At 40.4% G+C, this 12,169-nt stretch overlaps 1 protein-coding gene across 1 annotated transcript in view; it reads right to left on the bottom strand.

Moving 5' to 3' along the window:
• Positions 1 to 11,164, bottom strand: part of LOC136858200 (uncharacterized) — a 490,315-nt gene extending 479,151 nt beyond the window's left edge. The window contains exons 1-2 of the mRNA XM_068225417.1: positions 10,617 to 11,164; positions 5,187 to 5,319 (exon numbers count right to left, since the gene is read on the bottom strand). Of these exons, the coding sequence (XP_068081518.1) occupies positions 5,187 to 5,319; positions 10,617 to 11,164 (681 nt within the window). The remainder of the gene's footprint in view (positions 1 to 5,186; positions 5,320 to 10,616) is intronic.
• Between the last annotated feature and the right edge of the window lie 1,005 nt (positions 11,165 to 12,169).

The raw sequence follows: 12,169 nt of genomic DNA, 5'->3' as shown, positions 1-12,169 counted from the left end.
TTGAAGACGTGGTTTCAGCGCGGGACTGGAGACGTGCTTTCAGCGAGAGACATGGAACGTGGTCTCAACGAGGGAGTTGAACGTGGTGCCATGGGTATTGACATCACGGCAGCGGCTGCTAAACATGCTGTTCGATGAACCGCATATCTTCACAATCCAGTCCTGAATTCCAGATTACAGGTGATAGGCCTATGAGTGTCTTTCAGACTCTTTTTTTCTAAAATTCCACGACTAACATTTCATTGTTGGAATATTAGAATCAGTGATTCAACAAACAATTTATTGACCCTTAACGGAAATCGTAATATTCTAGCAGTATTATCACAATACCTAAACTTCAATTCGTAAAGAAACTATGAGACCGAACTTTGTAAAACGAATCATTTTGCGATATTTTGTGAGGTGTTTAAAGATAATCTGGAAGAGAATTTCACAATTTCAAGTGTTAAATATTTAGAAAAGACTCTAAGAATTTTTTTGTATTATCAAGTAAAGGAAACTTAGTATAAAATAAATAATTTTCTCTTTTCTCATAATTCAAATGAGTTCGAGAAAGAACTTTAAGAACTTGTAAAGGAAGAGATTGTACTTAAAAATGAAATTTATTTTAGAATGGCAGACATTCATTACAATTAATTTGATATTAATAAAGACGAAAGTTTATTATTTATTAAGAATATTTTTTGATCAAGCATATAATAGGGCCTAGGGAAAGTGCAAGTCATACACAATAAAATGAATAAATTTGTCTTTAAAAAATTCAACTATTATTTCGATCAGCGTATACCTCTCTCTGTACCTGCTCAAAAAGGACCGTTCGCCCCTTTTTGAATCTCATGTCCTTATTCCTTAATCCATATCCTTTCGGGTACAATACCCTTCGTGGCCTTTGTCTTTCTTAGACCGATACCTTCATTTTTCGAAGCATCGGACCCCTTCCATAATTTCTCTCTGAATAGTATTATACACTGACTGACAGTGACAATGCAACACCAAGGAGGAGTGGTTCGAAAGGGATGAAAGTTGGGGAAAAAACAGAGACGGCACGGATGAATAATTGATGTTTATTTCAAACCGATATGCAGGTTACACAATGCGCACGGCATCGACTCAGTAGGATGTAGGACCACCGCGAGCGGCGATGCACGCAGAAACACGTCGAGGTACAGAGTCAATAAGAGTGCGGATGGTGTCCTGAGGGATGGTTCTCCATTCTCTGTCAACCATTTGCCACAGTTGGTCGTCCGTACGAGGCTGGGGCAGAGTTTGCAAACGGCGTCCAATGAGATCCCACACGTGTTCGATTGGTGAGAGATCCGGAGAGTACGCTGGCCACGGAAGCATCTGTACACCTCGTAGAGCCTGTTGGCAGATGCGAGCAGTGTGTGGGCGGGCATTATCCTGCTGAAACAGAGCATTGGGCAGCCCCTGAAGGTACGGGAGTGCCACCGGCCGCAGCACATGCTGCACGTAGCGGTGGGCATTTAACGTGCCTTGAATACGCACTAGAGGTGACGTGGAATCATACGCAATAGCGCCCCAAACCATGATGCCGCATTGTCTAGCGGTAGGGTGCTCCACAGTTACTGTCGGATTTTACCTTTCTCCACGCCGACGCCACACTCGTCTGCGGTGACTGTCACTGACAGAACAGAAGCGTGACTCATCGGAGAACACGACGTTCCGCCATTCCCTCATCCAGGTCGCTCTAGCCCGGCACCATGCCAGGCGTGCACGTCTATGCTGTGGAGTCAATGGTAGTCTTCTGAGCGGACGCCGGGAGTGCAGGCCTCCTTCAACCAATCGACGGGAAATTGTTCTGGTCGATATTGGAACAGCCAGGGTGTCTTGCACATGCTGAAGAATGGCGGTTGACGTGGCGTGCGGGGCTGCCACCGCTTGGCGGCGGATGCGCCGATCCTCGCGTGCTGACGTCACTCGGGCTGCACCTGGACCCCTCGCACGTGCCACATGTCCCTGCGCCAACCATCTTCGCCACAGGCGCTGCACCGTGCACACATCCCTATGGGTATCGGCTGCGATTTGACGAAGCGACTTACCTGCCCTTCTCAGCCCGATCACCATACCCCTCGTAAAGTCGTCTGTCTGCTGGAAATGCCTCCGTTGACGGCGGCCTGGCATTCTTAGCTATACACGTGTCCTGTGGCACACGACAACACGTTCTACAATGACTGTCGGCTGAGAAATCACGGTACGAAGTGGGCCATTCGCCAACGCCGTGTCCCATTTATCGTTCGCTACGTGCGCAGCACAGCGGCGCATTTCACATCATGAGCATACCTCAGTGACGTCAGTCTACCCTGCAATTGGCATAAAGTTCTGACCACTCCTTCTTGGTGTTGCATTTGCCCTGTCAGTCAGTGTACATAGGATGGTTACCTAGTTGTACTTCCTCTTAAAACAATAATCAACACCACCACCACCAACACTTTTAGCATATTCGGTACGGTAGAACTGATATGTAGTACTGCTTGATAGAATAAATAACAGAGGCATTTAAAAATTAAATTTAAGGTGCCTTCCCATAAACTACCATTTCATCCAGCGTGAATACAATTATTTATAGTCTAGACTTTAGTTCCTTATTCTTCGATTTTACATACCGATTTTCATTAAATTATGTTTACCCATTTTCTCGTGGCTCGGCGTTGATATAGACGTAGCAACAAAAATCAAAATTCATGAATATCCTTGTTATCATATTCATGTTCATCGTACCGGTTAAGTCATAAATGATCGGATGCAATATATATGGGACATACCATGTGATATCAGACAGCAAAAATTTGATTTTTCTAGTTTTTAAGTAATATCTTAGAAAAGTAAAGAGTTTGGAGATACTAATCTCTGCACAACGCCAACTTCTTCTGCTTAACACTCTTCGTAATATTAAGTGATAAATATAGCACTCTCTTCTGACAGACATATTTTTACAGGAGTTGTATGAACGATATTAAACACAGGACCTTCGTTTCTTTACAGTTTTAAGCAGAATAGAATAATAGCTATCTTACTTTGCTAACAAGTTCTTAATTCTTTCAATTAAATTTGACTGAATTCTTCTCTTTAAAAAATATATTTTAAATATCACTACGGTTTTCTATTAAATGCAGAAACAATCAAAAGACTGACTTAACAAAACTTCATGGATCTCCCTGTGATTGTATGGAAGTGAATTCAGTTTTGGAAACACATGACCGAACTTTATTCAACTTCACACGAACTACAATCTGCGCACTTCGGTGTAATACATCTTACTCACTTGAGGCGTCTAGTATCAAAACCGGCCAAGTCACTCAAGGCATATTTTTCAATATGGACGAAAAACCTGTAGAGACAAAGCAATGATGGTCAGAGAAGATTTTTTTCACAGTTATATCCTTAATGGTTTGATATTTAACTTCCGCTGTTTTGAGAAATCTAACTCATAATTAACCCATCTTTTTTGTTAATTTAAATTTAGACTTGGCCGTTTTTGTTGCAATTTTGTACAATTTCACAAGGTATGAGAGTAAATCTTTCAGTTCTCCACTCGGAACAATATCCACGTTACAGCACACAATAATGACAAAATACGAGCACACCGGAAATAGGATTGCTTTGGCGCCAATGACGGTAAGCAGCCCGCCAATACGTAAATCAGTGTTGCAAACGAACAAAAAACAAAATATTATGACTTCAAAGAATATACATTACAAGGAACGATTTTGCCTACTGATATTATCACATTGTTGCTTAATGTAACAACACAAGATTCCAGACAATAATGCTGCATCATAAAGATTGTCGCTTGTTCCTTGACTTGGCCGGTTTTGAATTCACTGGCTGCATGACTTGGCCGATTCTGTTGCACGACCGAGAATTCAGTGCTCTATAACATGAAGACATGGACGATTTTAAAGCATATTCTTGTTTCACCTGATAGTGCTGTACTTCTACTTCAAATTGATAACCTTAACTCATTTTCGTAAATTTTGTGACTTGGCCGGTTTTGATACTAGACGCCTCACTTGTTGACTAGCTAACTACTTCTTGTAGGAGATCAATCTCACCATTTTATTCATTTAATCATTTTTTATTCGTATAAAAATCATGTCCCCATTAATTTAACAATGCAGACTTATTAATCTGCCGGGACTAAAAGCATTCAGTATTTGGATATCTTTTCCATTGTTAAATAAACATAAAATAATTCAGTGATTATCTCAATAATATTAGAAACAACCCTCGTGATTTACATATTCAGAAAAAAGACTAACTCCCTTTCAATTTTCTGTCTCTGAGGCTAACTGAATCACGGGCCTCGGAATTCACGAAAAATAGTATTAAAGGATAATTATATTCTGTTTGCGGCATTGCTGTAGTTAGGAAAATATTTTTCACATAATCTTGATTTTGAATTCTTATACATGTTTTATAATGTTCTTAATTAAGGAATAGCAGGAGCTTTGCAGCATTTCCGGCTCGACGTGGAATTTACCATATTAAAGACTGAATATTATACAAATCATGTTGTATATAATATAATTATAACAATATATATGACATATTGATCCAGTTTGTTACGTAGTTCGGATCACACGACTTAGCTGTGAGCCTGCATCGGGGAGATGGTGGGCACGTATCCCACCAACACCAAGTAAATGCTGGGGCTATACCTTAATTAAGGCCAAGGCCACAACCTTAACAGTCCTAGCTGTTTCTGATCCTTGTGTAGCAAGAAAAACTTTGATGTGTTAGCGCGACGTTTAACCACCAGCAATTATTATTATTATTATTATTATTATTATTATTATTATTATTATTATTATTATTATTATATGATTATTATTATTATTATATGATTATTATTATTATTATTATTATTATTATTATTATTATTATTATTATTATTATTATTATTATTATTATTATTATTATGTAACAGTTATGCATTATATTCACATTTTTACACGTACAGAATCCTCAGAGTTTTGATGTGCAAAACAGAATGATTCATGCGACTTAAGCTTGACACTACGCTGAACTGGAAGTAAAGATGAGGTCTGTTCTTAAAGGAACCACATTTCAAAAAACAAAAGAATCGAACAGGGTTGTGTTGGGGTCACGGTAGCAAGTTTTGTACCTCGTGATAGGCCCCGTCGAAATAATAATCACTCACTCACTCCGCAGGCTTCTGAGGGACGTGAAGTTCCCGTGCCGATCTCACAATCCTCTTCCATCCCTTTCAATCTCTTGTATAGATCTACTGGTGCTCTGTTATCCTGCATCCTCAACACATGTCCATCCCAGCGCAGTCTGTTGGACCACAATCAAACAATCACTACTGATATGCATTTAGGGCAGTCGCCCAGGTGGAAGATTCCCTATCCGTTGTTTTCCTAGCCTTTTCTTAAATGATTGCAAAGCAATTGGAAATTTATTGAACATCTCCCTTGGTAAGTTATTCTAATCTCTAACTCCCCTTCTTGTAAACGAATATTTGCCCCAATTTGTCCTCTTGAATTCTAACTTTACCTTCATATTGTGACCTTTCCTACTTTTAAAGATACCACTCAAACTTATTCGTCTACTGGTGTCCTCCCACGCCATCTCTCCACTGACAGCTCGGAACATACCACTTAGTCGAACAGCTTGTCTTCTTTCTCCCAAGTATTCCCAGCCCAAACTTTGCAACATTTTTGTTACGCTACTCTTTTGTCGGAAATCACCCAGAACAAATCGAGCTGTTTTTCTTTGGATTTTTTCGAGTTCTTGAATCAAGTAATCCTGTGATTTATGTGATTACCCCAATGAAGATCTTTCCTTATATTAATACTAGATACACTGACTGACAGAGCAAATGCAACACCAAGAAGGAGTGGTCAGAACTTTATGCCAATTGCAGGGTAGACTGACGTCACTGAGGTATGCTCATGATGTGAAATGCGCCGCTGTGCTGCGCACGTAGCGAACGATAAATGGGACACGGCGTTGGCGAATGACCCACTTCGTACCGTGATTTCTCAGCCGACAGTCATTGTAGAACGTGTTGTCGTGTGCCACAGGACACGTGTATAGCTAAGAATGCCAGGCCGCCGTCAACGGAGGCATTTCCAGCAGACAGACGACTTTACGAGGGGTATGGTGATCGGGCTGAGAAGGGCAGGTTGTTCGCTTCGTCAAATCGCAGCCGATACCCATAGGGATGTGTGCACGGTGCAGCGCCTGTGGCGAAGATGGTTGGCGCAGGGACATGTGGCACGTGCGAGGGGTCCAGGCGCAGCCCGAGTGACGTCAGCACGCGAGGATCGGCGCATCCGCCGCCAAGCGGTGGCAGCCCCGCACGCCACGTCAACCGCCATTCTTCAGCATGTGCAAGACACCCTGGCTGTTCCAATATCGACCAGAACAATTTCCCGTCGATTGCTTGAAGGAGGCCTGCACTCCCGGCGTCCGCTCAGAAGACTACCATTGACTCCACAGCATAGACGTGCACGCCTGGCATGGTGCCGGGCTAGAGCGACCTGGATGAGGGAATGGCGGAACGTCGTGTTCTACGATGAGTCACGCTTCTGTTCTGTCAGTGATAGTCACCGCAGACGAGTGTGGCGTCGGCGTGGAGAAAGGTCAAATCCGGCAGTAACTGTGGAGCGCCCTACCGCTGGACAACGCGGCATCATAGTTTGGGGCGCTATTGCGTATGATTCCACGTCACCTCTAGTGCGTATTCAAGGCACGTTAAATGCCCACCGCTACGTGCAGCATTTGCTGCGGCCGGTGGCACTCCCGTACCTTCAGGGGCTGCCCAATGCTCTGTTTCAGCAGGATAATGCCCGCCCACACACTGCTCGCATCTCCCAACAGGCTCTACGAGGTGTACAGATGCTTCCGTGGCCAGCGTACTCTCCGGATCTCTCACCAATCGAACACGTGTGGGATCTCATTGGACGCCGTTTGCAAACTCTGCCCCAGCCTCGTACGGACGACCAACTGTGGCAAATGGTTGACAGAGAATGGAGAACCATCCCACAGGACACCATCCGCACTCTTATTGACTCTGTACCTCGACGTGTTTCTGCGTGCATCGCCGCTCGCGGTGGTCCTACATCCTACTGAGTCGATGCCGTGCGCATTGTTTAACCTGCATATCGGTTTGAAATAAACATCAATTATTCGTCCGTGCTGTCTCTGTTTTTTCCCCAACTTTCATCCCTTTCGAACCACTCCTGCTTGGTGTTGCATTTGCTCTGTCAGTCAGTGTATTTACAATGACCCCCAAAGGGAACTTTCACCCTATCAACACAGTAATTAAAACTGAGAGGACTTTTTCTATTTGTGAAACTCACAATCTGATTTTTAAACCCGTGGATTCTATCACACCCATTATAGTGTGTTGTTGAGAGAGGGTGTAAATCTCATAATTAGATGTTTTCTGCCACCTGTGAGAGGTAGGATCGAACCATGGGCCAAATATTTTCTATAAACTTTATCCTCAAAGACTTGCAACTGCTGCTTTTTGTTGGTTACACTCCATGTCTCGGAACTATACACATGTACTGGTCGAATGATTGTACTGTAGATAATTTTTGCATTCCTTGTTAAAAACTTGGAGACTAATATAGGGCTCACAGGTTAAAATGCCTTATTTGCATTCTTAATTCTAGCTTGGTGTTACTGTTGCCTTCGGTTTTGCTCATCGATTAATACACCAAGGAATTTAAATTCCTCTACTATTTTAAATATGTATTTCCCGATCTTCAAAGGCAATCTGTCAACCTCCTCATGATTCGGTCTCTGTACATCCATGCTATGTGTCTTTTTATCATTTACATGTAAGCCAATTTTTCCTGCCATTTCCTCTAGTTCCACAAAAAACTGCCTAATATCTAATTCATTGCGGCCAAGAAGAACAATATCATATGCAAGGATTTCATATTGTTTCCCCAATATGATGCCAGCTACTTTCCTGATAATATTCTCCAGTGCAATGTTGAATAGAAGAGGAAATAGCGCATCCCCTTGTCTCAGACCAGTTTTATTCTGGAAGTAACTTGATTTTCTCCCCTTGAGCAAAACACAGCTACCATCCATACACAGTTTTCATTAATTAATTTTATGAGAAAGCCAAACTCCATCATGATGTTCTACAGCCCTTTTCTATGGATTGAATCGTATGCCTTGAAGAAATCTATAAAGAGATAATGAACCGACTCCTTGTGTTCCCACACTTTATCATTAACAGTCTTTGTACCGGGAGGTACATCTCAAAGCCGCGCATTCAAAATAAGCGCCTAAATGAACTCCTCTATCGAACAAATTGGAAACTACTACAACAGAAACTTAGAACTTTAATCAGAAGATGTCACCACCGAAATATTACGTAATTTTGTTATTGTGCAGTATCCTAAACTGAGTGAATTTCTCCTTGTTTTGTTTGTCTTTCATCAAGAAGTTTGGACATTCTTCCATAGATGACACCACTAAAAATTTATGATCATGCACCCTGGTGCAAAGTGTAAGAACTTATAATTTAAAGTTTTTTTCTAGGTTTTTGTAAGATTGTTCATTTATTTGTGGGTCGGCAAATTTCCTTTTTATTTCCGCCAGTTTTGAATCTGGCCAATGAAATTTTTCTGTAATTAATTTTCAACCTATCACAGGCTTCTTGTTCGATTTTGGGTGTTACTTTTGAATCTGCCAACCAAATTGAGAGGGTGTGGCTGGTTTAGACTTGAATGGTCTCGAACCTTCCCTGAGGGTTTATAAGCTGCGGCTTTTCTCGTTTTTTGGCCAATTGATCGTCATCTTTCTGAGTGTGTGTGTTAATCAGGAGGCAGGCGACCTCTTTCGACGGCAGCTAGAACATCTACAAGGTAATGGCCACATAACTTTATTCTTTCTTGCTACCTCCGCAGTTTAATCCGAGGGAAAGGTCCGACTCTGTAGTATGTAACAACTTTTCTAAAATGTAACTTTCTTCCGGCTAATGTAAAAAATTCATAAAATCTTTAACTGTAAATCGGGGATAGAGATTGATGGACCATCTCGAGTTCCTCTTCATCTTGGTTTGGGGTGACTTCGTTTTATAACGGTTTTCTTCCTGCAATGTGGTAAAGCAATTTTTATACGAGTCACCTCAGTAGTTTGGGAATAGCCCCTGTTTCATCGGCCTAGAGCCCTTTAGGTTTTTCTTTATCTTGGAGCGCTGTGTACGCCTCCATTCCTTTTGTGTTTGGGCCAGTTATTTAACCTATTCTCTTTTCATAAAGGGCCCGTAGGTTGGGTGTTAAATATCCCTGTATAAAATCATTTTCATATTGTAAGCTGTGCCTTGAGAGGCCAGTGATTATAAGGTGATGTTACCTTGAGTAGGCTTGGAAAACTGAGAGCCTGTTAGCTCTTTTTCAAGTTTTTCTAAGATTAACGAGTGCCTCTAGAAGACTAGAAATCATATTTTGGGAGTAAGTGCTCCATGAATTAGGGGATTTCTGCCCTCGAATAAAATTGTGCTCTTTTGTAAATTTGAGCTGGGAGCTCAGAAATTGTAAAGCGTGGGGCTTGAAGCCCAGGATCTGTAAAGTTCACTAATCTTGGATTTTCCTAGACTTGTTTCTAGATTGCCATTATACCTGATGTTTCATTGTTATGAAACAATGTTAAGTTTAAAGTTCTAAAAGAAATATAACCTTCGTTAAAGTTTTAAATCAATTCTTGTTATCGTTGTTAGACCCATTCAAGCCCGCACCTTCTTTAACCTCTTTCTGTTCCACGGGTAACCCCGTAACAGTCTTAATTGCAAATATGTTGTCTGTAGTGGATCTGTTACTACGAAAACCTTACTGATAGTCTCCAATCACATTTTCAGAAAATGGTTTTAAACGCTGTAAAAGAATAAAAAAAAGAATGTTTTAGGCCGTGTTTACAAGAGATATACCACGATAATTTTGAAGTTCTTCCTTATCCCCTCCTTTATGAATTGGGACAATAAGAGATTCCTGCCATTCTTTTGGAATAACTTCATCGTGCCATATCATTAGAATGATCTTATGTATGTATATGTGTAATCTTTCTCCGTCGTATTTAATCTCAGGAGGAATGTTGTCACTACCTGAATCTTTATTGTCTTTTAAACGTATGATACTTTGTAATACCTCTCGATATGATGGCTCTGATATTTGTTCTGATGGGGAACTAGACGGGTTACCAATACAATCCTCTGGATCATCACAATTCGGCAAGGAATCGAGGTATTGCTTACATTAATTTAATATTTTGTCCTGATCAGCAATTAAATTTCCAGACTTATCACTCATAATACTCGATCTTGGTAGAAATTCCTTTTTAATATTGTGTTGACAGTTCATTACATCTTGCGGATGCTCCTGTTTCTGTAGTCATATTGGATTGATTCTATTAGATTCAGTTAGACTTTTTTCTTTCTACGAATTAATTTACTACATTCGTTCTGTTTTTCTCTGTATAGTTCCTCAACATTTACATTCTTATTAGACTGCAGCCACTTATTACGCCACATTTCCACTTCATTAACTGCATCTTGGCATGCCTCATTGAACCATTTCTTTTTCTTACCAAACACTTTTGATATCACTTACATTGCTATTGTTGTCATGATTTGTTTCGCGTTATTCCACATTCGTTCACAAACCTCCTCATTTGTTTCCTCAATGTCTTCTGTAGGATCTTCTCCCACAATATCAAATCTGTTTGTAATTTCCACATTATACTTTAATCTTTCATCCTCCTGCTTCAGTTTCTCAGTGTCAACTTTGCATCTTTCCTCAGTCTGTGACTTACAAAAGGCTTTCAATTTAATCTTAACAGAAGCAATTATCATGTTGTGATCAGATCCTATCTCAGCTCCTCTGTAAGCTCTGATATCAGTTATGGAGCTTCTATGCCTGTTATCAATTAGTACATGATCTATCTGATTGACAGTCTTATCATCACACGAATACCATGTTTCCTTATGTAATTGTTTATATGGCAAGTTGGTACTCCGCACATTCATGTTTGTGGATGTAGTGAAATTGATAAGTCTAATGGCATTATCATTGCCTTCGTCATGCAGACCTTCCCTTCCTATTGTTGGCACAAATACTTCTTTATTTCCATCTTTTGCATTGAAATCACCCAAAATCATTTTGGCATTATGTTTGTGTAATTTATTCCACAGTTCTAACAAATCCTTATAAAATAAGTAACGTGATCATCCTTGCCGTTTGTGGGAGCATGACAGTTCACCAGTGATATGTTAAACCATTTAGAATGTACCCTAAAATAGCATAGTCTTTCATTCACATGTTCACAGGACAGCACTGACGATACTCGTGAATTTTGGACACAAAATACAGTATGGCGTCTAGTTTCTTTACCACTCTTGAAAAAGTGTATACTTCTCCATGTCCTGTATACCATTACCTGATAATCTAATTTCTTGAATTGCAGCAATTCCCGCTCTATACTTCTCCAGCAGTTGACTGAGGTTTTTGAAGGATCGAGGTTTATACGGGGTTCTTACATTCCAAGTTCCTATTCGTAAAGCCGATTTCCATTGCAGGGTCGTCATATTTTGATATTCATTCTTATTCATCCGAGGAAAATGTGAGATATTCGTAACAACATTTTTCGCAATAGAGCCGTTAATAATAATAATAATAATAATAATAATAATAATAATAATAATAATAATAATAATAATAATAATAATAAATAAATTAATGTTACTGGATTTACCTTCTACTAACTACTTTAAGGAGTTTGGAGACGCCGAGTTGTCGGAATGTAGTCCCGTAAGAGATTTTTACGTGCTAGTAAGTCTTCCGACACGAAGCTGACTGAGCACCTTTAATTACCACCGGACTGAGTCAGGATCGAACCTGTCAAGTTGGGGTCAGAAGGCCAACGCCTCAACCGTCTGAGCTACGCAGCTCGGCTGTCGAGATAGAGTATCTACTATCGTGGAGAAAAGGATAGACACCTAAGGTTATGTGTTAATAAAAACATCCTTTGTCCCACATAGAAACAAGCTACACCAAAAATTAGCTTACTTTATTCTACGTTTAATTGTGTGTAGTAAAATTTTTTATCGTGCCCACTTAAATTTTTAACGCAGGTTGAACAAAAAAGTGCCGGTATGCTTTTCAAG

This window comes from Anabrus simplex, chromosome 1, assembly GCF_040414725.1.
Source record: "Anabrus simplex isolate iqAnaSimp1 chromosome 1, ASM4041472v1, whole genome shotgun sequence".
Classification (NCBI taxonomy): domain Eukaryota; kingdom Metazoa; phylum Arthropoda; class Insecta; order Orthoptera; family Tettigoniidae; genus Anabrus; species Anabrus simplex.
The sequence above is the reverse complement of the archived record's forward strand: the minus strand, read 5'-3'. Positions and strand labels throughout refer to the sequence as shown.